Below are 27,767 nucleotides of genomic sequence, written 5' to 3'. Positions count from 1 at the left end.
GCCTTACAGTTTCATTTTCTCTTCAGTCCTTTCAAGCAATGTTTATTTTTTGAGCCACACCTGGTGGTTTCCAAGGGTTATTTCTGGCTCTGCACTCAGAAATCACTCCTGGTGGTGTTTGGGGACCATATGGGGATGCTGGAGATCAGACCTGGGTTGGCTGCATGCAAGGCAAGTGTCCAACATGCTGTACTATCTCCCCAGCCTGCAAATGTAAAAACGTTCTCTTTGTTGCTCCCCCATTTTTTCTGTGTCATATTACAGATAAGAATTTGGGTTAAAAACTTAAGAGATTCATATGAAACTTTCTGACATTTTTTCTTTATAGGACCAACTTCTACAGCGTTTGCTCTGGCTGTTGTATTTGCATCTTACACTACATGACCGTCTAGAAAGTGTCACCAATAGGAGGTCACAGTTTGATCCATATTGTATACCTAATTTGTATCAGCATCTGTGCATGCATCCCTTACCTGACATCGAAATGGTTATCAAATATATAATATTGCATTTTTATAGATATCAGTAAGTGACACACTAGTTTGACAATGTTTATTTTGTCATGTACAGAAAAAGAAGTTGGAAAAATTTGTTATTAAATAATTGTAAATTGTTTAACCAAATGCCACAATATAACAAAAAAAAAATCACTGCAGAATTTCCTCTATTAGACACCTTAAACAAGACTTAAATTTTATTTCAGTATTTATAAAACCTGTCACTGTCACTGGCACTGTCCTCCCGTTGATCATCGATTTGCTTGAGCGGGCCCAGTAACGTCTCCATTGGAGACTTTGTTGTTACTGTGTCTGGCATATCGAATAGGTCACGGGGAGCTTGCCAGGCTCTGCCGTGCGGGCGAGATACTCTCGGTAGCTTGCCGGGCTCTCCGAGAGGGGCGGAGGAATCGAACTCGGGTCGGCCGTGTTGGCTGCGTACAAGGCAAACACCTTACCCATTGTCCTATCGCTCCACCTTTATAAAACCTAATTATAGAAATCAAAGTACAAACTTCTTTTTAAAGCACAAGAACTGTTTGTTTTTGTTTTTCATTTTACTCACTCATTTAGGTTTCTGGGCCACACTCAATGGTGCCCCTGGCTTTGCAATCATAGATCACTCCCGGTTGGCTCAGGGGCCATAAGGAGTGCTAGGGGATAGAATATGGATCAGCTGCATGCAAGACAAGCACCCTAACTGCTCTAATATTACTCTCCCCACCCAGAAAAATTTTTCAAAAAATATTTAGTTAACTTTTAGAATAAGTAAGTAAGTAAAGTAAAGTAAAGGCCCTCCCATTGATCGTCGATTTGCTCGAGCGGGCCCAGTAACGTCTCCATTGGAGACTTTGTTGTTACTGTGTCTGGCATATCGAATACTCTCGGTAGCTTGCCGGGCTCTCCGAGAGGGGCGGAGGAATCGAACTCGGGTCGGCCATGTTGGCCGCTTGTAAGGCGAACGCCCTACCCGCTGTGCTATCGCTCCAGCCCCTAAAGGCCCTCCCGTTGATCGTCGATTTGCTCGAGCGGGCCCAGTAACGTCTCCACTGGAGACTTTGTTGTTACTGTGTCTGGCATATCGAATACTCTCGGTAGCTTGCCGGGCTCTCCGAGAGGGGCGGAGGAATCGAACTCGGGTCGGCCATGTTGGCCGCTTGTAAGGCAAACAACCTACCCGCTGTGCTATCGCTCCAGCAAAAAAAAAAAAAAGAAAGAAATAAAGACCCATACTGGCAAATTAATCTAGTGAATAATTCTTTATAGTACACGAAAATCTATTTTTAAACATAAGTTTAGTTTGTTCTCTTCCACTTACCATTTTTCTCACTTCAAATCTTGGAAGCTATATAGATTATTATTATTATTATTATTATATTATTATTATAGATTATACATTAAAATACAGATTCCCAACGGAATTTCTTTTATCTTATAACTTTGTTTAAAGCTGGCTGATCTCTCTTTGAGAGATAGCATAAATTATAATTTTAGGTATAAAGTAAGGAGTCATACTCACTCTACTACAAGCACCTGTTGTGGTCTCACAGACAGTGAGGACTGAGATGTTCTGAGGTCGGTTTAACCATCTCACCACCGTCTTGGTATTGCTCACCCATTTGACCATAGTGATATAGTATTCTCTAGTGTGGAAACAAAATTGAAGTTTATGCTTAGTGACACAAAACACGTATACTAATCAAAGAAATGTACTTTTAAAATTCCATATGCAATCATAAACTATAAAGATATTATGATACCCATTTCATGCACACTTACATACACATGTCTGCTTCCAATATTAACATATACAAGAACAAATGTGCATAAACATATATACACATAAATGACAATACAAAAAATGATACCAAATTAGAAAATGAACAATATACAAGAAAAGAAATCAAGGAAAAAAATCAAGGTACTTAATATATGTGATTTTTTTTAACCCTGCTGATTGAGTGAGAGAAGGCCCTCCCGTTGATCGTCGATTTGCTCGAGCGGGCCCAGTAACGTCTCCATTGGAGACTTTGTTGTTACTGTGTCTGGCATATCGAATACTCTCGGTAGCTTGCCGGGCTCTCCGAGAGGGGCAGAGGAATCGAACTCGGGTCGGCCATGTTGGCCGCTTGTAAGGCGAACGCCCTACCCGCTGTGCTATCACTCCAGCCCCCTGCTGATTAAACCTAAGTAAAAAAAGTATTACTTTTCTAAATTATGTTGGTTTATTTTTCCAAAAAATATTCAACCACATCAAATTTTAATAGTTAATATTGAGTATGCATGAACCCCATATTATTGGTCTTCAATCAATAGTTGGTTTATAGCACTCTTAGTGATATGATCAAATCTTTGTCAGTTGTGGATAAATGTTAACCTAACTTTTTTCTTTGTAGTAATTTAATTACAGTACTGAGTTTAAAAATAGCTGAAATAATTTTTAAAATTCAAACTTAAAGAGATAAGGGGCACTAAAATTTGTAATTGTTAGACTTCAAATTTGAAGGTCTGAAATATCCACAGATTGTGGACTAGGAAAGTTTATATAATTTTTCTCTCTAGCTTATATTTTTATAGTGTATATGTATGAAAGTTTTATATTATAGTATCCCCAATTAGCACTGTACAACATATAAACTTAATTTACAATGCATATATATATAGATATGAAATTTACTTAGTTTCTGAATAGATGAGGTATTTTGAAAATAGCTTAACAATTAGCATCTCTGAGCAGTGACTTAAAACTAATATGCTCAACTTCTATGTAACAGAGAAAAATGAACTTCAGAAAGAAAACCCTGTGACACAAATCACCTCCTGATACCTTCAGTTACACAAATATTATATATATAACATCCTTGCTTTCTCTAGAAAACATGTTAGCTCATCGAAGTGGAAATGTTAGTGGAAAGGCAAGTATAACTTCTTACAGCAAAACTTGCCATGTTTTTCTTCAACAATCTCTTCACGACATCTGGCAGCTTTCATAACCAGCTTAGTCTCACTTGAAAATTGCCTAGAAACTCAATGAAACCATAACACAAAGTTCCCTAAATAGAGTCAAGAAGACAACTCTGAATAAACTAAGCAACTAGTTTAGACTTAATATTTGGCCATATACAACTGCGATATGCAATTCTGTAACTAACAATCCCTCTTCACTTTCTTACTCTGTTTTACTTAAACTGATAAATTTGCATAGATTATCATTATTTAACACTGAAAAATTAAAAGTAGTAACATAGATATTCGCCTTTAATGTATCTAGAGAAAAAGATATTGAAAAAAATTAACATTAAGAAATATAAAATCAGAAAAATAAATGCTAAGTTCTGACAATATATATTTATGATTAATTGATTAATTTTCATAAAGCAAACTAAAGTAAAATATTGATTATTAAAAAACCTGTACCAAACAATGGAAAAGGGAACACATATTGAGACATGTATATACAATAGTCAAATAGAAGAATTTCAATTTAATAAAAATCAGTTCAATTAACTTAAGTAATATTATATGTTGTCCTAAGTGGGAGGATAAACAGTAACCTAGTTATATAATTAACATCATCCATTTATAGCTAACCAGTTAGTTTTATATTTGGTTAAATGATGTGATTATTTCTGTGTTTGTCCAGTGTCATGTTTAGAGAAAATTTGTCTTATATATCTAAATACGTATCTTATTTATCATTTTAGAGATAAGAGTTGTTCCTAAATTGATTTTACAAAATCTTCCCGGACAACTTCAAACCACTAAAATTTTTTGTAAAATTGTTGAAAGTATTCCATGTAATGCTTAAAGTAGTGCTGCTTGACACACAAGAAGGGAGAAATGGGATAGTTACTAACATAACCTGATTCTTTCTTCCCTTGTCTAATATTCTCTGTGCATATATCTTTTTATTCACATAAGCTTGTCTGCATTGCTCAAATATTTGGGCTTCCTCTGATGAGGATATAGAAAGTACCCTTACCTGGAAATGTCATACGCCTTGGCCTGCCTGATGCAGATTTGTCTGTTCTCCTGGAATTCCATCTCATGAACACATTAGATCTGCTGTCCCGGGACCAGTAGCCAGCGAAAGTGTCCCCTCCTTAAAATTGGATTTCCTGCTTGTTCCTAGTCTCCATGGCTCTGGAGTACCCAGGAAGTCCTCGAGGATCTGGTACTCTTGAGCCACAGAGAGACAAGCAGGTTAGAGGGATCGCACTAAAGTCAAGAAAGACTTTTTGTCCACTGGTGGTCTGGCACAGGAGATCTAACTGTTCACAAGGGCATGCCGAATGAAGGGTTCAGCATCCAAAACAAATAGGTAAAAATAGGGATGGCACAAATGACATGAGTTTTTCATTAACTTTTTGGCTGAATAACCTTACTCTTTTTCCACAACAAAATCACTGTGTGTGTGTGTGTGTGTGTGTGTGTGTGTGTGTGTTCTGAGCTCATCTCTTTCAGATAATTCAGGATCTCTTTGTTAAAACACTATGCATTTCAGAAGTGTCATTTAGGACACTTCGACAAACACAAATAAAGGTCTTCACTGCATTTTCTTGGAAGACACAGGTATTTCTTGGGAGATTTAAATACAGGCTAGGCCTACTTTTATGAAGTAAGAAAAACAGCATAGCAGAGTCAGCTGCAAGGTGAGAAGGATATGGTGTTACAGGCTGGAGTAATGGCTTACAAAAGGTAGATGACTGAACACTATCAATTTGAAAGGTAGATTTCAAATGGACACAGTTCTGTCAGAAATAGTGAGGAAGTAGTTGCTTTCCAGCACAGAGATTCTAAAGACAAAGGATAATCACTACTCTAGAATGATGATGTATCAGTTGCCTAGCTTGTAAAAAAAAATCAGCATAATTCATTATCTAACAATTTTTTCACTAGCATTTAACTGTATAGTCTAAAATTAAGACCCAATTTTCTAACAAAAGAACTGAATGTCTACAATGACTTAAATTTACAGTGTAATACTTTGCAAAAGATGTTCTCCCATTTAAGATTAAGTGAGCCATCGAACTCCTGCTGGGCCTAAGGGAAGTCAAAAGGAGACATTATTTTAGTCCTACCATACCATGTTATGAAAGATCAAAACAGATTATAATTAAAATAGTGATAAAAAAGAATGAAACAAACATCTGTTGGTGAAAAATGGTATTTATAATCTTTATTTGTTTAACTTTAGATAAATCACAACTTTGTCTTGAATAAGAGGGTGTTGGAAAAGAAATATTAAACTGCCTTTTATTAAACTGCCTTATCTTTTTAAAAACATTTTAATTCCAATGAACACACATTTAGATTTATTTCTTAGTTTTGTTTTGTTTTGATTTGTTTTATTTTTTATATGTGGTGTCACAAGTGAGTATGGCCAGAGCTTACTCTCATCTCTGTGTGTAGGGGGTTGGTTCTTCGGGAACCAATGCAATGCCAAGGATTGAACTTGGGCCAGCCACTTGCAAAGCCCTCACTGTATTATCTCTTCAGTCCCTATTTTCTTGTTAATCATGAATTAATATATAAACAAAATATCAATAGGCAAATGCCTGAACTCAGATTCAAGATAAATCTCTGTGGTATGGAACAGCATGTACTCTAAGTTATTTCAAATCCTAAGGAGTTGTCTTTCTATACTCATGTTATCACTTATATCTAATTATTTATTAACAATATGAGTCATTAACATTAATTTGGAAATGCTATGTATGGAATAACTTATGATTAGTGGCATAAGAAATATCAAAAACAGAACAAATATGGTTTATAATTTAACCAAGTGGTTAAATGTTTTGGTTATGAATTGATATCCTACAGCACCTAAAGGTAATAAAAAATTGAACATACTTAGATAGTATACAAAAATAGAGTAAATTATATTGAAATTAGTCATTTGGGTTTTTTTGTTAATAAGAGATTAAGAGGTATCTCAAGTGATACAGGAACTTTCAAAAGAAGAGAGCATTTGATGGAATTAATAAGGTATGGAAAATGCATGCTATTTATAAATGTTTGTTTGCCTTTATGTTGTAAAAATGAAAATGTCTTGGTATTTTTTTTTTAATTTATGGGATATTCGAGATCAGACGAGATCGGGCGCGTTCAGGGTGGTATGGGATATTACCACCAATACAATTGTGAGTACTGCTAAAAATACTGGAAGTCAAAATTTATTCTCCATATTTACATATATACATTATATATATGTGACTTTTCAAAAATCGAATGGATTATCTTAAAAAAATTAAAGTGTAAAATGGCAAAAAAATAAAGTTAAAGTAAAATAAGACAAATGGATACAATTTTTATCATGAGCAAAATCCTTGTCAAATATCCACTAATTCAAAGAATTTTAAAATACTGTCAATCACAAAATTCACAATAAAAATTTTTTTAAAAATGACAGATTTTCGGGGAAAACATGAAGAGTAGATTGTGTGTGAGAGAAAGGTGAGAGATTAAAACAAAACACATACTAGCATGCACACACACACACACACACACACACACACACACACAAAAGACTGTAGGATAACACTGTTCTGTCCTTCTTGCATAGCCTCAGGAATAGTTGATAGTTGATAGTTTATTGATAGTTTATTGGACTGAGGAAAAGAGAAAAACACCTAAAGGAGGTATTTTGGCTGGGGCAGTCAGGAAGGGTTTCTTATGTTGATTTGGCTACCTGACTGGGTGGAGTGTCAGCCCAGACTAGATGCAATTGGAGAGGAGAGTGGAGAGACAAGAGACCTGGAAAGAGAGAGAGAGAGAGAGAGAGAGAGAGAGAGAGAGAGAGAGAGAGAGAGCAGGGCTACAAGATAGAACTCGGAGATACTAGCAAGGGGAACACATGCTTGAGAGAACCTAGGCCCTCCATAACATAAATTTCTTCTATGGGATAAACTTCCTTGTAATAAACTGCTACTAAGATCAACCAGCCTGGCCCTCGTCTCTTCCTTTGACTGTCCTTGGCCAACAGCCGTCCTTTCCAGGCCACACACAGCAACTCTAGAGCACCGAACATGGGTGGTGAGACAGAGCCGTCCAGAGAGCCCGCGGACACACAACCTCTTGCATGCATAGTTTTTTACCTAAGACAAACACAGAGCCCAGAAATAGAAAGAAACAAAATAAAACCCAGTTAAGAGAATACATTTTCAGAACAATCATGAGAGTTCTTGTGCATAACTCCAGCAAATCTCTAAAACTACAGCAACGGTAACTTTCTAGGACAAACATCACTAAGGTATTTTTGTTGAATATTTTCTCCTTGCCAGATTGATTCTCCAACACATCTTTACATTTTTAGGATTGGAACACACTCTTTAGTGCTCAGAGTTACCGCCTCTGAGCTCAGGGATCACTCTTGCAGTGTTCTGATCAAACAGGGATTCACCTAAGATTTGTACAACCTTTCCAGCTCCTATCCAATACAACTTTCCAGTTAGAAGGACTCTGAAGTGAGAGTGCCTTGCTAACATAAGACGTTGGGAAGAATTCAAAGTTTGAGGATTGTGCAATCTGGGTATTCATTCTTGGACCCCGGTCCCTCTTAGACATGGTTTAGCAATGAGTAAGAGATTCAATCTATTGTCCAGTGTCCTACTGGTATATTCTATTCTTTAGCTGCAAGTCTCTTACAGTTTCTATGTGATGACCCTTTCTCTGAAACTCCTTAGGTAGTAATCTCTTTCTGTTCTTGCAACTCTCCTGCATCATTTCTTGCATCATTTTTCTTGCATCGACTCTCTGGCATCTTCATCTTAGTGAGCTTTCTCAAAAATGTGCCCATATTATTATTATCATTAATTCCCTTTTTATAAAATCGAAAAAAGAATAATATTTGGATATAACAAAAATATTTTTTCTTAGTTCCCCTCACCCCCAAATAGCATGACCTATGTTTTGGTACCTTTCACATACTACAGTCAGCATTTATTTAAGATCATGATAGATTATATATAAAATTCTAAAAAATATCATTTAAATAAGTTATGATTGATTTCCCCTAAATTAAAGGCCAAGTTTATTACCAAATCAACATTCCTTAGATACATTTAAGGGGTTTTCTTTCACAGCACACTCTTCCTCACTCACAATGGGATGCAGTGTTATTCTTAGACTCCTCTTCGAATTTAATTGATGTTATATTTATATCTGCAATGTGTGACTATGTTGAGTGATTAATTTTATCATGTTCTATCTGAAATATGAAATAAACATATACACTCCTATACTCAAAGATTAATTTTCACTTTTTACAGATGTAATTTAATAATATTCTGTTATAGCCTACTGGTAAACCCATTAGAAATCCATTAGTATATAAAATCAAGACCCGATGCCCTAATTCACATAACAAAGAAACTAGATATTATGAAATTGACTTTCATTTCACATGTTTTCCTATAATTTTAGAACTGGAAAGATAGTTAAAATGGTAGAGCACTTGTCTTGCACATGGCTGATCCCTCACACCACATAAGGTCCCTTGAGCACACTTATGAGTGATTCCTGTATATAGAGTCAGGAATACAACCTGAGCACCTGGACCACCATGTGTGGCTGATCCCCAAGCCAAATAATAATAATAAATTTTAATTTTATTTGTATATAGGGGATGTGCAGCCATACCTGGAGATGTTAAGGGACTGTTCCTGGCTGTATGCTCAGGAGTGTCCCTTTGTGATATTCGGGGGACCGAATGTGCTCAAACTGGATATAAAACCAGGGTCAGCTGCATGCAAGAAAGCACCCTACTTACTGTTGTATCTCTTTGGTACCTTAAAACACTCTTTAAAATTAGAAAGTACTGTTTTAAAACTATAGTATTCAGGCTCAGAAAGAGGTAGAGTGACCTGTCCAAGGTTGTGTAATAAATGTTGACATAGATATGATACAACACTTCAAGTCTAATGCCATATATTACAAATTGAGAGCATTAAACAAATTGAAGAAAATAAAAGAGTCAAGAATCATAATCACTGGGCTGAAGAGATAGCTCAAAGGACTGAGTACAAGAGATACATACAAGAAGCCTGATTTGATACCAGATATCACAAAGTCCCTTGAGAATAGCCAGGTGTGACTACAAGCCCAGAGCCTGAAGCAGCTCTCCAGCACCACAGGTATAAACCCTGGGAAAACAAAGTAAGAGAACACAATACTTTTCAAAATTGCTTACTATGTACTTCTCTGTGTGTGTGTGTGTGTGTGTGTGTGTGTGTGTGTGTATGTGCATGTGTGTATGTCTGTGTTTCGGTCTTGATGACCCTAGAAAGTCTTTCAAAACCACCTGAATAAATTTTTACTTTGAAAGACGTTATACCTCATTTTGTGTCTATGGAGATAAGTACTCCTTAAGTTCTATTGACATTTTTTTTCCTTTTTTGGGTTTACTTTTCCACCAGTAAAATGGCAGTTTATATGAGGTATTTGCTTATATGTTTAATTAAAAGAAATTCACCTCCATTTATAGAGAAGTTTGAGAGGAGAAAAAGTGAAACATGTTCAAGAGAGAACTTTTGCATAGGGTAAAAAACCTATATAGTAGGTATTTAAAGAACTCCTTTCCAGTGTCAGCATACCGTAAATTTGTATTAGCTTTTTAAGTAGTAATCTTTTTCATACACAGAAAACTGTACTATCTGTAAGAACCCCCAATGTGATGAAAACTTTACTAATACACCAATGGATTAATAGCTGGGTAAAGGCCCTCCCGTTGTTCATCGATTTGCTCGAGTGGGCCCAGTAACGTCTCCATTGGAGATTTTGTTGTTACTGTGTTTGGCATATCGAATACATCACGGATGGCTTGCCAGGCTCTGCCGTGTGGGCGAGATACTCTCGGTAGCTTGCCGGGCTCTCCGAGAGGGGTGGAGGAATCAAACTCGGGTTGGCCATGTTGGCTGCGTGCAAGGCAAACACCCTACCACTGTGCTATCGCTCCAGCCCATGGACTTGTTTAATTTCTTTAGTACTAATTGATTGTTGATGTCACTGGAAACATAGACACAAAATCACATACAAAAACACACTCAAAAACACAGACACAACACAAACACACACATATATATAGTCTTCAAATACTGAACTTAGCATTTTATCACTGCTAAGAGTGGACCTATTTTTATAAATAAGCTATTCAAATGTCTATCTGAGACCACTTAAAATTTTTAAAGGATTGTCTCATTTAAGAGCTTCAACTTTAGATTCTGATTTCCAGTTTGGATGCCAAAATTGACATGGTTATCTTGATTAGGTGTTCACTAATAGAAATCTCACTAATGTTAAAAAATAGACTGCTTCTATAAAAAATTCAACTTAAACTTCATAAATAAAATGACTTTTATGTTGGCAATTGAAAATAATATCTAGTTAACTTCCCCTATCTTATAAAATAAGCTAGAGAATTTTTAACAAGCTATGTGAAGGAAAGAAATCCTGAAAAAAAGTTACAGAAATTTTAGATATATTATCTTTTTTAAAAGAAGTTATTTTTATAATATAAAATGAGTATTTGCAGGAAGAACATCCAGTGGCAAATTATTTTCCACCTTCTCCGCAAAATAGGTATAATTCTTAATATTAGTATTTTTAGAAATTCTGTTATGCTGCTAATCATCTTGAAACTTTAAGTGCTTCTTAAGAACAAGAGACCCGGAATGATTTCATTCCTGCACTAATGGAGTCAACCCCAGCTTTATTTTAATGTGGATATTGAAGTGATCACATCTCTCTCTAAATTGCAAGAAATGATAATTATAGTTAAAATATCTATTTCCCAGTAAAAGTGAAATTGAAATTGCTTACCTTGATTTAAAACTATCAGGTGGCATAAGTTCCAAAGTATGAGTTGGTCCATATAGATTTACAACATATAATTTGACTGTTGGGTTCACTTGACCTGCCTTTGAGAAAATGAAAGTTATAATGCAAATACATTAAGCAATAAATACATTAAGAATAATAGAAAACACATTTTGATTCATTACAATTTGAATTAGAATAGGAATAGTTTGATTTCTCTAAGGTAAAAATGATTTTAAATTCAACAACTTGATTGCTTTCAATTGTTTTTGGAAATTGCTGCTTCTCAAACATCTTAGGCAGACAATTAAAGGTGATAGAAAATCATGATGATTTTATTTGTTAGGCAGTGATACTGTGTTCTTAGAATAATAGGAACCATAAGCTCTGGTTATATAAAACAACTAGTAGATGAAAAGTTACTCACATATCAGGATAGGAAATGCTATGAAGTAAATTTGCTAAGTACAAAGGAAAACAAAGAAGAATAAAGATAAAGAAAACCGCAGTCCAGCTACCACATGCTTAAAATTCCACAATATCTCCTTTATCTCATTATACTAATCACCTTTGGTTTTCATTTAAAATTTAGTGAACACTAGATGGTAAATAAGTGACTTCTGGGAAGTGAGTCATGGAGTTGTTGTAAATACTTAACATAAAGACAGAAGAGACAATGGTAAAAACATATTATTTGAATTTTCTACATCAAATTTTATAAAATAATATTCAGCCTCTAGTGCATCATGTTTTTGATTTACAATATAAATCAAAAGGTATTTCATATCTTAGTAAATGTCCCTACTACAGTCCTAAAATATAATTAGAGCCATTTTCCAGATTGAAATAAAGAGGCAAAGCAAACCATGAAAGTGAATGTTCAATAACAAAGGAGCCAGGATTTAAAAGACAGGTGCTCATAATTTTATCATTTTGTTACAGTTCTTCCCAAGGCAATGCCCTCCAAAAGTTTTCTAAATATTCTTTGAGCAAGTAGGCAGCATAAATCAGAATTATAACAGCATGTATCAAACTTCACATAAATACATGCAAAAATATTTACCAGATAAAGTGATGTACAGAATTAGTGGTTTACTTGTGGTTTATTGTATGTCTGCAGGTCATCATAGTATGGCTGGTGCTTAAAGTGGAACCCATATGAAATACACAGAATGCATAAGAAAAGTAGTTCTTAATTAGAAGAACAGAACTCTAAAGAGAAAAAAATAATGATGGCGAAGAAAGATCTGGATTCAAGGGACTAGTGTTGACAAGACACAAGACCCATAGTTGAATCAGGGCTTGAAACTATAGGCAATAATAGTGCTTCAAGAATTATTTTGCCATATTATTCAAAGTGAATGGAATGAAATGGAAGACATAAAAATGAATGGGTTGAATGTGGAGGATTTTTAAGACAGAAAAAGTGTCTTTGGGCCATTCTATAGTTGTTAAAACCCAAATAATATATCAAGTATGTGTATGTGTGTGTGTGTAAACTGTGAATTTCAGATGATGATGTCAATATACAGTAATTTTATTAGTTGTATTAAAGGCACGATTTTAGTACAGTATGTTGAGAATGGGGTCACTATATATGTATGCAGTTGGGGAATGCTTGGCAAATCTCTGCACCTTTCATTCAATATCTCTGTTAACCTTAGAGAGGAGGCTCTGGTGTCAGATTTTATAAATCTTTTCATTGCTCCAAAACCCTCAAAAGTTAGGTACATTTGTCTGGGTAAATTAGCTTTGTTCCACTTAGGAGTTCCTTTTCACAATACTCTTTTTTTTGTTTGTTTGTTTTGTTTTTTGGGTCACACCCAGTGATGCTCAGGGGTTGATCCTAGATCATGCACTCAGGAATCACCCCTAGCGGTGCTCGGGGAACCATATGGGATGCTGGGAATCGAACCTATGTCGACCATGTTGGCTGCGTGCAAGGCAAACGCCCTACCTGCTGTGCTATCACTCCAGCCCCAATACTCTTATTTTTATTAAACCACCACAAATAGTTGGGTCCCACCTAGACCTATATTTAGGAAGAATCAGAGTCCTGACAATATCTGGAGAGACAGAACCAGGTAAAGCACTGAATTGCCCACAACCCACTTGGTTCCATCTGTGGCACCATAAATGGTTCTCTAAGTACCAGTAGGAATGAACCCTGAACACAGAACCAGGAGAAAGCCCTGAGCACCCTGGCAGGTAGACCAAACCCTGCTGCTTCCACTCCACATCCCCAATAAAGGCGATCTGTGGCAAGATTTCCAGATAGTTCTAAGTATGGATTTTTGTTATTGCTGTTATTGTCATCAGTGCTGCGTATGGAGAGAGAGAGAGAGAGAGAGAGAGAGAGAGAGAGAGAGAGAGAGAGAGAGAGAGAGGAGCTTTAGTGAGCTTTGTTTGTTTCAATTTCTTTTAATTGATTTATTTTAATGTTAGACAAGGGCTGGAGCGATTGCACAGCGGTAGGGTGTTTGCCTTGCCTGCAGCCAGCTTGGCCGAGCAGGGTTCTATTCCTCCACCCCTCTCGGAGAGCCTAGCAAGCTACTGAGAGTATCTCGCCCACACGGCAGAGCCTGGCAAGCTTCTGGTGATTCCATATGCCAAACACAGTAACAACAAGTCTCAAAAATGGGGACATTACTGGGCCCGCTCGAGCAAATCGATGAAAAACGGGAGGACAGTGTTTGTTTTGTTTGTTTGTTAAACAAAAGCCACGTCTGGTGATATAATTCTAGAGTTGAAATTGGTTAGGAAACAGATCTCCGATGTTAAAATGATGAGAAAAAAAAATCAGACTTTTAAATGTGAAAGTTGTTATATTTAGTCACAGGCTTGTTTTTTGATAAAAGGTCACCTCTAGCATTTCTTGAGTTTGGCTGGGATATGAGAATTTTGGAACTTTCTCAGACAAGGTTATATGCTCATAAGAGAAGTATATTTAGAAGTATATTTTTAGGTGTATATTGACTTAATCTGTGAATCAAAGAAATTTGGATTCAAATTTTGACTATTTCTTTGACTTGAACCAAGGATAGAATACTAAAAAATATTTTGTTTCTAAAATGATAAGACAGACACTTCTTTGTAAATATATTACAAGTCAAAAATTTTGTTCAACGTAGAAATTTATTTCTGTAGAAAAAAATCTCAAAATTATGCTTTAAGGCTAGCAAAAAGTTATATAATGGGCCAAAGTAGTAGAATAAATTAACTAAAATATGTTATTGCAATATTAACTCTAAGTGAAAAAAATGCGTTTTTGTTTAAAGATAAAGAAATTAAAATTGACATTTGTAAATTTTTGTCAATGATACATAATTTTATGATGCACTTCATCAAAACATACATTATTATTATCATCTTTGAAGAGAGTTCCTTTCATGTCTATAGTACTGTAAATTTTTGCATGTTCCAGTATAATTGTTGTATTTATTATTTTCTACATGAAAATAAAAGTTGTATATATTAGTAGCAAACTATAAACAAAATGTGTAAAACAATAAAATAAGGCTGTTTCAAAAAGTAATTTTTCAGTACTCCATCATCACAATCAGATTGTTTTATATTTTCATGGAGTTTTTGCACATTGCAAATACATTTCTACCTTCTAATGTGTTTCTAATATGTTAAATACTATGCAAATTAAGGGAGTTCATCTACTTGTTTTTTACAATCACATTTGCAAAAAGACCGCAAATTCACAGAATCCTTCTATGATTCTGAAATACAAGCTTTAATATAATTAACCTATTTTACTGGCAACTAAATTGTCATTAAACAAGATAATGTTTTAATTAAGAAGATTAACCTGAGGTTACTGAGATAGAACTATGTAGCTCTTTTGTGCTGAATTGCTAATGATAGGGTGTTTTATGAGTTCTGAATCATGCTGAATTAAGTAAAATACAAATCTATTTATTTAGTGTAAGTATTTTCATTAATAGATCTGACCACATTGAGCATTTTATGCACTAGTTTTCATTTTATTTTAATTTGAAGCACAATTTAGTTTGAACTGTTTTTATCACTTGAGTATCTGAAGTTTAGAAAGTTTATAACCTGAGTAAGAAAACAAATCAAAATGATATATTTGTTAATGAGACATTATAGACATTTATTTTAAAAAATCAGGTAGAAAATATAGTTTGAAAATTCAAATAGTATACCCAAAATACATTGATGTTTCATAAAATATATTGAAAAATATAATGAAATATCATCAAAAATCACAAATCATCCTGTTATTCGTCGATTGCCTCGAGCAGGCCCCAGTAATGTCTCCTTCATCCTAGCCTTGAGATTATATTCAAGGCTCTTTAGGAGAATGAGACCCATCATTGTTACTGGTATTTGGCATATTGGGTACGCCAAGGGGAGTTTGCCAGATCTGCCATGTGGGCAGGCTACATTCGGTAGCCTGCCAGTTTGTCCAAAGTAGGAATGAAATATTAAGATGTCATAATAAGATGTCGGTTCCGGGAGCTGGTTTTTATAGTCTCTGAGTCTTGGCCGTTGATGGGATTACACGGCACCAGGGGGCCAGTTGGTGGGTGTGACCACCAACTGAAATATCATCAAGAATAAATTAAAACTAATTTTTGAGTACTATCTTGCTGATACCAGCTGAGGATTTGTGAGTCTCTGTTTTTTTTTGGTTTTTTTTTTTTTTTTAGTCTACAGGATAACTTATCTTTATTTCCATTATTCTTCAATAGTAGTCATAAGTCAGGTCCATCATCAAATGTTGCTCACTCATATGTGGCACTGATAGGCTATCTAACAACATAATCCAAATTTATTTAAGCATTAGCTTTAAATATAACTGATTTGTTCATTGTATTTGTTCATTGTACAGAGAGACACTTTGACTCCACCCATGTCTTCTGAGATCCAAGTCAAATTCTAGAAGTTTTATTGAGAGATTCAAAATAAACATATTAGTAATATGAACTTTCCCCCTTCCCCACTGTTAAAATAACTGTGATATTTATAAATGCTTTTAACCCTTTAAAGCCCTGATTTTCCATTTGTTAAATAGAGGTATTTGTGAAAAAAAAAATCAAAAGAAAAAGTGAGAACATTTTTTCGTGCGTGTTATTAGCATACTATTTTTTTAACTAACAAACATGATCATAAGCTTACGTCTATCTCTAGTAAGACATATTAACTGGTTGAATAAAAATTGATTAAGTAAAACAAAGTATCTAGATTTGATCTAATATCCTTTGAATCACTGTTGAAGTATCTAAACTTTCTGAGATGTTCCTATTCGTCCATTCATTTGTCCAAGCCTTACTAAGACTCAACTGTGAGCCCATAATTTAAAAGGCACTTTGAAGCTCTACTGTGTATGACTACTATGCATGAATTGTAATATCCTCAAACCTCTTGGGAAAGTGTAAAATGTTGTCCTTTTCCTGGAGTGATTTTCTTTCCATTTGTCCAGAGAAGAAGCTAAACAGTTGTGTGTGGATATCCTATCTATTCACAAAGTTTTTCACCACCTGCTACTTTGGCATTTAAACTGTCAGGTTAAATTTAATTATCATAAATTAATCTTAAAGGCAATATGACTCTTAAAACATTTGAAAAATCATTTTCAAATTTCTATGGAAAAAGTGGGTATAGAAAAAATCAGAGGCAAAATGTAATTCCTAAAGCCTGGCTAAATTTTTATGAAGAAAGTCATAGTTATTTTTATTGCAGTATATTAATATTTCTTTGAAAAATATGATTATTTATGATCCAGCTAAATTACTATTTTCTTTAGAGAACTGAGTCTATTTTATAATTCATGTCCAATGTAGATCCAAAACATAATATTTCAAAACCAAGTTCATTTCATATTAGAATTTATAGGAGAACAGCTCAGAATCACACTGAGAGAACATTTATTCTGGACTCTCTACATTGTTTCCTCTGCCTTTGAAAAACTGGAATCTGGTGGAATACAAAAAACATTTTATCAAGTATGTGTGATCCCATTGCTACCCTGATCAAGCTTTAATTGCAGGGACAGTATAACACATGTGATGATCAGCCCAAGTACCTTGCCCAGTTACTTTAGTGCTTAAATTGAATCATATAAACTTAATGTGCTTGGGGAATAGAAAGAGCAACTCTCTAATGGAAAGTCTTCAAAACAACTTCTAAATGCAATCACTAGCCTTCTCTTACACAAATAAGAGCTTCGTTGTATAAAGTGATGTTTTGAAAGTTTCCTATAAAATATATTTATATGATTAATGCACAGAGCCCTCAACACGTTTTATTTGTACTCTAAATGGGAGCAGGGGGTGAGGGGTTTTTGAAAATAGACCTGATATGTAATCAGAAATATCATATTATAGGAAAAAGAGTGTACACTGGATATTTTCAGAACCAGTTACTAGTGGCCTTGTCCAACAATTGAAAATAATTTCCCTCTCTAGGCAGGATTTTCACTTTTGCTTCACTGAATAAAACAATTCCATCTCTCTTAGCTGTGCACGGGTATGGCTCATCCCCCACATTTAATAAAGTATATTTCAGAGAAGGCTTTGCCAAAATAATACTGATACTAACACTAATAAATTTTGTGCTTACTCTGTTCTTTATTGGTGCTTTTTAATGCATAGTCTGTTTCTTAGAGAGGATTCTTAATGCTTAGTCAATTTTTATAGAAGATTTATAATACACATTATCATGTAGTGTGTTAAGTGCTCTAAGAAATATTCTGAAGGAAACTAGAATTTTTAACTTCATACATTTGAAAGAAGCTAGTTATTTACTTTTATTCTGCGATTGCAATTTAACCTGGGTGTTTATTTTTGGGTGTAGCCTCTATTAATAAATAGATGATAACAAATATGAACAAATAGACCACGTTTTGGAGAAATCTTTGACCAGCACTAACTTACATCTCTTCTCATCTTTTTATCGCTGGGAAGGTAAGATAAATATGAATGAAAATATCAATGCATGCAGGAAAAACGAATGTTTTCTTGTCTCCAAATAAGCTTTCCCTATTCTGAGACAACCAGTACAGCGTTGTAAGTTCTAAAGGGATGAGTCAGTCGCAAGGAAGGAGAGCTCCATTTTCTCCAAGAACAACTGTTTCATGAGCGAAAAGTACTATCAATCAAGCCACTGTTGCAGAAAGAGAGGGGACAAACTAGCACTTCCACATTGCTTACCTTAGGGTATGGATACTGCTTTCCTTTGGGATACAATGCTCCAGTAAACCGAGGAACAACCATGTTTGGTACCAACGAATCATTTATCATCAGGAAGGCAAGCCTTTCTCCATCTGGCGACCACCAGTGGGCGATGTGAGAATGCAGAATTTCCTCTAGAATAAATGAGTTAATTGAAACAAACCGTAGAGTAGTAGAGATGTGGGCTCAATGACCCACAGATATCTGTCCTTGAAATTCTAATGTGTGTATGTGTGTATGTGTTTGTGTGTGTGTGTCCGTGTGCGTGTGTGTGTGTGTGTGTGTGTGTCCGTGTGTGTGTAATATTTTCCTAGTCAGTGTTTTGGAATTTTAACTTTACTGAGCATTCTCGGATTACCTTTTTAATTGCAATGAAAGCAGATGAAAAATAAAAGGAGAATGAAGCAATGAAAGCAGGATTAATTGACTGTCAGCAATGTGAACAGAGCAGATAAAAGCACTAGTGGGACAAAAAGAAAGAGAATAATAACCCAAGACTGAAATGTGGCGTGGATCCATATTAATGTCACCATTCATTCACATTTGTATTCAAATATATTCCCATCTTCTCATTATCTAACTTGTGGAATACCCGCTAGGTTTAGTAAACTATTTAATGCCCTAAAGAAAATAAAATAAGGGATATCCTGAATAACTTTCATAATACCCTACATCCACTATCGACTTTTCTACATTTGCTTTTAATCCATAAATTAACCTAAGCTACATTTGGCAACATTATAGAAAATAAATATCAGGGTACTCTAAAAAAAAAAGAAAAACACCTGATGTCATCAAAAATGTTACCTCCAGCTTTCTGTGGGTTTTACATGATGTGATTACTCCTGGATCCTCTGCACAGTTTTTTCCTGTTTTGTCTTCTATGGTTATAATGGCATGGTTACTATATTTTATATTATCTCTTTGCCCTTTACAGCAACCTATATTTCCACCTCCCTAAATATTTATTAAAAATAACCTCTTTAAATTATTGAATTTGCCAAGTTTTTCCACTTGAGACCCTTCATGATATAATGATTAATATCAAATTTCAGAAAAGATACAATCAAATTAGATTTCAAGATCAGGTTGGTGAGTTTTTACTCTTTCTCCTCTGATATATATATATATATATACATTTATATATTTACATATATGCATATATATTTTTGCATCTCTCTATGATATAATAGTTGCATTTACAGAGTAATCTGAAGCATAGTTAATTCATAGAAAAGTAAGGAATCATGAGTAATCAAATGTTACTAGTACTGACATGGAATTAAATGCAGATAGAGAAAAGCAATAGTATAAAGAAATGTGGTTCTGGCAGTAAGTTACAATGACAAGCAAAATTGTTCAAACTGTAAAGTGATGTTAACATGGTCCTTCTGTTACTGCAGATAAATTACATGGGGAAAATATAAAAATTGAAACCATACCCATGGCTTTTCTCGTGTGGTTGTAGTGCAGATATGAACAATGATCCAAGAAAAAGTAACAACCAATGTGGAGTTGAAACATGTATCAGAGACTCATATGTATTCATTTTTTTTTTCACACTAAACTTGAAATGTGCTTCAAAAGGATAAAGACCCTCAAAAGCATCAGAGTGTTTGGCTAAATATTTGATATACATATGCTTTCATGGGCTGGAGCGATAGCACAGTGGTAGGGCGTTTGCCTTGCACGCAGCCAACCCGGCCGACCCGAGTTCGATTCTTCCGCCCCTCTCGGAGAGCCTGGCAAGCTACCGAGAGTATCTCGCCCGCATGGCAGAGCCTGGCAAGCTCCCCGTGACGTATTCGATATGCCAGACACAGTAACAACAAAGTCTCCAATGGAGACGTTATTGGACTCGCTCAAGCAAATCGATGAACAACGGGAGAACAGTGACAGTGACTAATGAATGCTTTCACAATCAATTATGTGTATAACACTTTCTTCTTTAAATGCCACTCCATGTAATTAAGTTTGTGGTTGAATATTTTGTACATCAAAATTCCTAAAACATTTGCATACGGAGTAACGCATCCACTATCTTCTGCTTTAGGGTGAGTGGAAAACAAACCAATTTGAAACTTGAAATGTCTGAAAACCTAGGGAAGAGTTTACAAATCTAATGAACTGGGAGACACTTTAAAAGTTCTAAAGTCTTAGATATATTTATTTATTGGAGTTTTACTCCATTGTGACAATTGTTACTGTGTTTGGCATATCGAATACACCATGGGGAGCTTGCCAGGCTTTGCCGTGCAGGTGAGATACTCTCGGTAGCTTGCCAGGCTCTCTGAGAGGGGCGGAGGAATTGAACTCGGGTTGGCCATGTTGGCCGCTTGTAAGGCAAACGCCCTACCCGCTGTGCTATTGCTCCAGCCCCAAAGGAAAAGAGAACTGGACCCTTTGAATTAGGAAAAACAACGTTAATTACATACACATGTGTTGTTCTATTTTGTTGTGCTGGTACCTTCTGAAGCTACCGATTCTAGATAGAACCTGAGCATAAAAGGACTCCAGCGAGCTGGCAAGATGGTACAGGGGATGAGGCACTAGCTTTGCAGGCTGCTAACCTCAGTTTGATTCTCAATACTACATAAGATCCCCTGAGTATTTCCAGTGCTCACTATTGAGCACAAAGCTTCTGAGAATGTCTACACCAAAATAAAGATGTCCATAGAAAAGCAAGGTACAAGTTTTCTACAATCTATAACTTGTAATGCAGCAGTTTCTTGACAATATCTATGTATGTGCATTCAGAGATATTTTTTTTGATACACCAAATCATAATAAACCATGTACATAGTACAAGCTTTACATAAGGGTCATTTTTCTTTGTGCTGAAAAACGTTCTCTACTTCAAATACATCTTTCTACTCTATTCTTCTAGAAACACTTTGGCTAACCATAGGCTAACAAATGACTGAGCAAACCAAACTTCTCATCACGAGCTAACTGCTATCAAAACCGTTAACCTTAGCACTAAGCACATACAGCAATGGCTCCCTAAATGAGCAGGGATGAATACAGAACTGGGTCGGAAAGCACAATTAACCTAGAGTATTATATTCTCTGCTTTGTCACTTATTCATACTCTCACACCTTTTCCTCCAGAGATACTTTTTCAGACAAATTAGCAGAAGAGGAATAAATTCAGGCCTTGTGAACAGGAAGATTTGCATGATATACTTGAACATTCTGGAACTGGATAGGCTCTGTAAAACCATTTAATTTGGAAGCAGGACTAAAAGCCTAATAAATATAAGCATGCTTTGTTGAAAAAATGTTAAACAAACGAATGTTTACTTCTTGTGGAAGGAAACTCGCTTTGATCCAGCCTGATTGGTGTCCAGTGACTAAACAAGGGCCATCTGCTCAGGGATATTGGACAAATTCAATTAGAAAATTAGTGGCAAGGAGAGTAAGGACAAGTACACAAAATTATCAGGCAGTGTAAAAACATAAAGTTATATGTGACGTACTTAATGTCCACCAGTGCACAACAATAGCAGAGAAGCCTTGCAAAAATCAGATGTGTAACAATTACCTAGTGCAGTGCAAATTGTCTCTAATATCTATCTTTACCCGGCACTGGTGGTGACAAACTAAATATTCCATAATGCATCATTTCCCAAAAGCACCAGTTGACTCCACGGGGGCAGGTCACATGGAGACCCTTCCATTAAAAATATGTATTTTTTTTTATAATTACAAGATAGATACACATGCTAGATACATATCAGAGGATAGGCCTATGTTATGAGTTTTCACTATTATTTATCTATAACCATGATAAACCATACTAAGTCACCTCAAATAGAAAACATTTTATATAAAAACAACAGCGGGATTTGACAGACAGAACTTACTGATCTTACATTGTTTCTCCATTAGTCTTGGCCTTTTCGGGAGAAGGAAGGGAAAGGGAACCAAAGTCAGGAGGTGGGGGTCACTGAACTAGAGTGATGGGATATTAGTACTCTGAGAGTAGGTGGACTGTGGTAACTATATTTTGAAGAGATGTGTAATTGTACTCTTAAAACAATAGTCATGTAAACTAAAGCTTAAACAATAAAAATTCAATAAAATAAAAATAATTTTTAAAAAGAAATAAAAAATTCAAAAATTTTTCAAAAAATATTCAAAAAAAATTCAAGACCTCGAATACAAATTTCTTTCCTCCCCCAGGAAAGACTGAGAAAATTTCCATTTGCAAGTTCCCATGTATTGGAACAACAGTGTTAGTTCTGACACAACAGCCCCCTCCCATCTTGTTGGTTGAGGGAGTCACAACTCTCTTTTCACTTCATCACCACAATCATATGAAACTCGTAAAAGCCAGGGTCCAGATGCCCATTGTTTTGGGGGGTTGAAGGACTGAGGTATAAGTCACTCAAAGTGACATCTGGGGAGATGGGCTGTTTCTACCTGAAGAATTATTGGAGAGTTGGGGTGGGAGCTTTGAGGCGCCCCTGGCTAAAGACTATTACCCCGCCACGGTGCGTTATTGGCAGGGTGGATGGTATCACCCATATGTCAAATCTTTTAGGCAGTTTCAGAGAAACAGAATAAATTGGTGATTGCCAAGCTTATGCAGGGAGAAACTGGGGCCCTTACAGGCCAATGGGTATAAATATTTTGTTAGAAAAGGTACAAGTTCTGAAGCCAGGAGATTAGTACAACAGGTAGGACACTTGCCTTGCATTCACCAACACTTGTTTGATCCCTCACTCTCCAAATAATTCTCTGAGCCTCACCAGGAGTGATCCCTATGCACACGGCCAGGAGTGAGCCCTGAGCACTGCCAGGTTAGCAAGAAATAAATAATTATAAAAACCAATCAGAAAAAGTATACGTTCTGAGGCTCTAATGTACAGCATGGTGATTGTATTTAATAATTAAATTGTGTATTTAACTGTCACTGAAAGCAATATTAAATAGTCTTACCACAAATGCACTTCCTCTGTCCCTCTTGGAGTGGCCGGCAAGCTACTGAGAGTATCCCGTCCACACGGCAGAGCCTGGCAAGCTCCCCGTGGCATATTCGATATGCCAAAAACAGTAACAACAAGTCTCACAATGGAGACGTTACTGGTGCCTGCTCAAGCAAATCGATTAACAATGGGATGACAGTGCTTCTGTGCTACCTGACTTGAGTCACTGTCACTGTCACTGTCACTGTCATTGTCTTCCCATTGTTCATCGATTTTCTCAGGCGGGCCCAGTAACATCTCCACTGTAAGACTTGTTACTGTGTTTCACATATCGAATGCATCACGGGTAGCTTGCCAGGCTTTGCCGTGTGAGCAAGATACTCTTGGTAGCTTGCCAGTCTCTCCGAGAGGGGCGGAGGAATCGAACTCGGGTCAGCCACGTTGGCTGCGTGCAAGGCAAATGCCCTACCCGCTGTGCTATCGCGACTTGAGTATTAAATAAAATATCATTGTCTACGTCAATTTTTGCACTTCATGTTTGACAGTAACTTAGGAATTGGATCTAATCATACAGTATGAACTTATTTCTCCTGTACAGTTTAGTTTTCACAGTATAGATATAAGAAATAGAGACTGGAGCGATAGCACAGTGGGTAGGGCGTTTGCCTTGCAAGCAGCTGACCTGGGTTCGATTCCCAGCAACCCATATGATCCCCCGAGCACCACCAGGAGTAATTCCTGAGTGCATGAGCCAGGAATAACCCCTGTGCATCGCCGGATGTGACCCAAAAAGCAAAATTAAAAATATATATATATATATATATATAAATGTTGTGATCCCCTTACCATCAAGATATTCACCAATTTTCAGTGAATGCAAATAGTTTTATATTCTCATGATAATAGACTAAGTAGATTTAAAAGGTCACATTGAGTAAGGAACAATGTCCTCTAGCTGAGAATAAGTCATAATTCTATCACACTCTATTGGAAACTAAAATTTCTCTTCCATCTTTTTCGTTCATGAGGAGAAATATATATTGGCAGAAAACAGAGATACTTTGGTGGGTTAAAAGAATAATTTTGTCAATCAAGAAAGAAATGCCTCCTCACTATATAAAGGGAGAAGAGGAAAACTGTATTTGGGTCTAATCAGATTCACAAATACCCCATGCCAATTTTTAATTCTACATTTTTACGTTCAAATTTCCATTTCAAATGAAAACTGAAATCGCAACAATACAATTAAGAAAAAGATGTACAGGAATGAGACTTGAAAGGATGAAGTTTGAACTTACTAGATCCACCTGATTAGTAATCTCTCTAATTAAAAATAAATCAGCAGTGTCGAAAATGGAGAAATAATTACTTATTATAGCCGCAATTCAAATCTGTTTTTCTTTATGTAGGCATCTTTTCCAGAACTTGTATAAGAAACACAAGTATTTGTTTAGTCATATATTCATACAGAAGTATAACTGCACTGCTATTTTCCAGTGAACAAATAGCAGATATGACTTTATTTGCTTCTCTTTCAGGCTGCAAAAATTTATTCTAATATTAAAAAAAACTCTTATGACCTGTGACTTTTTGTTATATATGAAACAAGGCAATAAAATGTAGGAAAAATAGTGTATTATATATATATATGTGTGTGTGTATGTGTGTGTGTTTGTGTTTGATTTTGTTTTGCTCTTAACAATTTCATTCATGTATATCTGACAGATGCTCAACTGATATTGCTTCTAATACTGTGGAAACTAAAGCATTTCCTTCTTCAAACTTTCCATATTAGTTATTGCCTCTTCTCAGTTCTCATTTCTGTTTTAATAAACCAAACAATCCACAAGTTTCCTGAAAATTCACTGCCTGTGAAACATGACCCTTTATAGTTAAAATCTAGAAAATGAATTTGAATGGTCCACTCTTATTCAGTTGTAATTTTGATTGTGATTTATAAAACAAAATAATTCAGTTCAGGAGATACAAATCATCCACTGCCATTATTTCTCATGTCACGCTGAGAAATAAAATATACTACATGTCAACCAACAGAACTCCATGACACTTGAAGGTTCGGAAAAACAATAATGACCCAAGACAACTTTAAGTATTTCTAAGTGGCTTCTTTCCTGAAGGTTGAGTTATTTGTACAGAGTACCATTATGAAAATGGCTTAGGTTTGAGGGCAGTGAAAATCTTGATAGCATCTATTCTTATCCATCTCAGAGTCTCAACACCTAAAGTTATTCTTTATAAAAATACCAACCCCCCTCCAATTAAGTGATGTTCTTTAAATATAAAAATGAAAGAAGTTGAAGTTAGAAAGATAATGCTTTTTGTGGTTGTTATTTTTGAGTCAGTCACAGGCAGCAATACTCAAAATTTACTCCTAGATCTATGTTCCGGCATCATTTAGGGTGGTCTTAAGGGACCATACAGGGTACTAGGTACCTAACCCAGGATGGCCACTTGCAGTGAATGCCCTACCCACTATAATACTACCCAACCACTGACAAAAATGCTTAATATGCTTTCGTTTTAGCATCTACTGGGATAAGGCATGCATTTCCTTAATTGCAATTAATTTACATTTTTCTCATGGATAAAACTTCTATAATAATTACATTATAGTTTATAAGCATTTATTTTTACAAATTGCATTGCATTCCATTTAGTGTAGTTTTGGCTCTTCATTGTGATTATGATATTGATTTAGAAAATCTACTTCAGAGCAGATGGAGTTTTCCAAACATGTTGTTTTATATCACAGACACTTAAAAGACAATGCAAAGCACTTATACAAGACTAAGAAATACAAATTACATTTTGTAAAATTAATACATCTTATGAAACGTAAGCTGATTTTATCCATCTGCAGTTTATCAGTTTAGACAATAAAATTTCAGAGCTACTACTGCCAACCCTATGAGTTGATGGTTAATCCTGGCTCCCTATGCTTATTCTCTGTATTTCACTGCTTACTTTCTTGAAATAACTATCTACCCTCATGACCCTCTTCCAATTTACACTTCTGTCAGTTAAACTTGCTGAGAGCCCCAGCAGCTGCCTGATTTTTCTTTGTATCAAATCCTGATAGAAAACTTAAAAGTTAATTTGGAATACTTAGCGTGCTTTTTCTTATGAGACTCAGCATTGCTGATTATTCATCTTCCTATAACTCACATAGCCATATCATCAATGACACTTATTTGACACAGATAAAGGCTATTTTTACTGGGGTTTACTAAGTGTTCAGCAAATAAAGATTTATTGAGGTAGCAGATGTGTATACATAACTTTCTGTGTCCAACAGAAGTTAAAAAATAATATCGCTCCAGCCCAAATTAAAATAGGCTTTTTTTATTTACTGAACTATTAAAGTAAAAAAGGAAACGATCACAATTTGTTTCTAAGAATCCTGCTTGGTGGGCCACAACAACACTGCGGTGTAGAGTATGCTTGCCTTGCAAGTGGCCAACTCACGTTTGATCCCTGAAACAAAATACGATCCCCAAGTCTTGCCATGAGTGATCCCTGAGTAGAGAATCAGGAGTAATCCCTGAACAACGCAAGATTTGAATTTACTTTTTTTAAAAAGGAAAATATTGAACTGGAGGAGACAATAGATATTTCACAGATAATTTTGTCCCTAAAAATATTAAGCCATTATCATAATTTTCCCATAACACATTTAATTATTTTTGTTATTTGTACACTATTGTCTTTTTTATGGAATTTATATTAGGTGAATATCAACTGAAAAGTGAAAATGAGAATGTTGTGGTTAACTTCCTGCGTCTCCCAAGCGTAGTAACTTTTATTATAACTGATTGTTATAAAGTAATGAGGAAGAAATCTCTTTAACACATCACACACATAATGTGTTAAAGATCAGACACATTTCCCATGGATATCATTGTTTTTGGTAAATATATTGAAACTGAAAATAAAATATTAAAAATTTTGGAGCTGTTTGCATGATGGACAAGCAAAGTGACAGCAAAAGATAAAACAAACACATGGAACTTCTAAAGCAAAAGATGGGATAGCGGGCTGGGTAATGAGAAAGAATAAGTGGTAACTGAATTATGTAGATGTTTATCCTATACTTTGTCATTCATTTGCTTGTTCCCAATTTTATGAAACGAGGCAACACTTATGATAAATCATGAACAACAGATTTGAGGAAATATGTGAATAAAATGTTAACAGCTTCGATCTCATAAAGTCTATCGCAGTGTAGGAAAGATAGAAGGTACTATATGTAATTGTTTTTTTAAAGTCATTTATTCAAGTGACACACATTCAACTCA

The 27,767-nt window shown here is 35.5% G+C and overlaps 1 protein-coding gene across 2 annotated transcripts in view; it reads right to left on the bottom strand.

The window, feature by feature from the left end:
* The window catches only part of DPP10 (dipeptidyl peptidase like 10), a 671,828-nt gene that overhangs the window by 63,130 nt on the left and 580,931 nt on the right, over positions 1 to 27,767 (bottom strand). For both annotated transcript variants that reach the window (XM_056117572.1, XM_056117573.1), the window contains exons 9-11: positions 18,500 to 18,654; positions 11,319 to 11,416; positions 2,017 to 2,140 (exon numbers count right to left, since the gene is read on the bottom strand). In XM_056117572.1, the coding sequence (XP_055973547.1) occupies positions 2,017 to 2,140; positions 11,319 to 11,416; positions 18,500 to 18,654 (377 nt within the window). The remainder of the gene's footprint in view (positions 1 to 2,016; positions 2,141 to 11,318; positions 11,417 to 18,499; positions 18,655 to 27,767) is intronic.

The sequence above is a fragment of the Sorex fumeus genome, unplaced genomic scaffold, assembly GCF_029834395.1.
Source record: "Sorex fumeus unplaced genomic scaffold, SorFum_2.1 ptg000035l, whole genome shotgun sequence".
Lineage (NCBI taxonomy): Eukaryota > Metazoa > Chordata > Mammalia > Eulipotyphla > Soricidae > Sorex > Sorex fumeus.
Note: the sequence above shows the minus strand (reverse complement) of the source record. Positions and strands in the feature narration are given on the sequence as shown.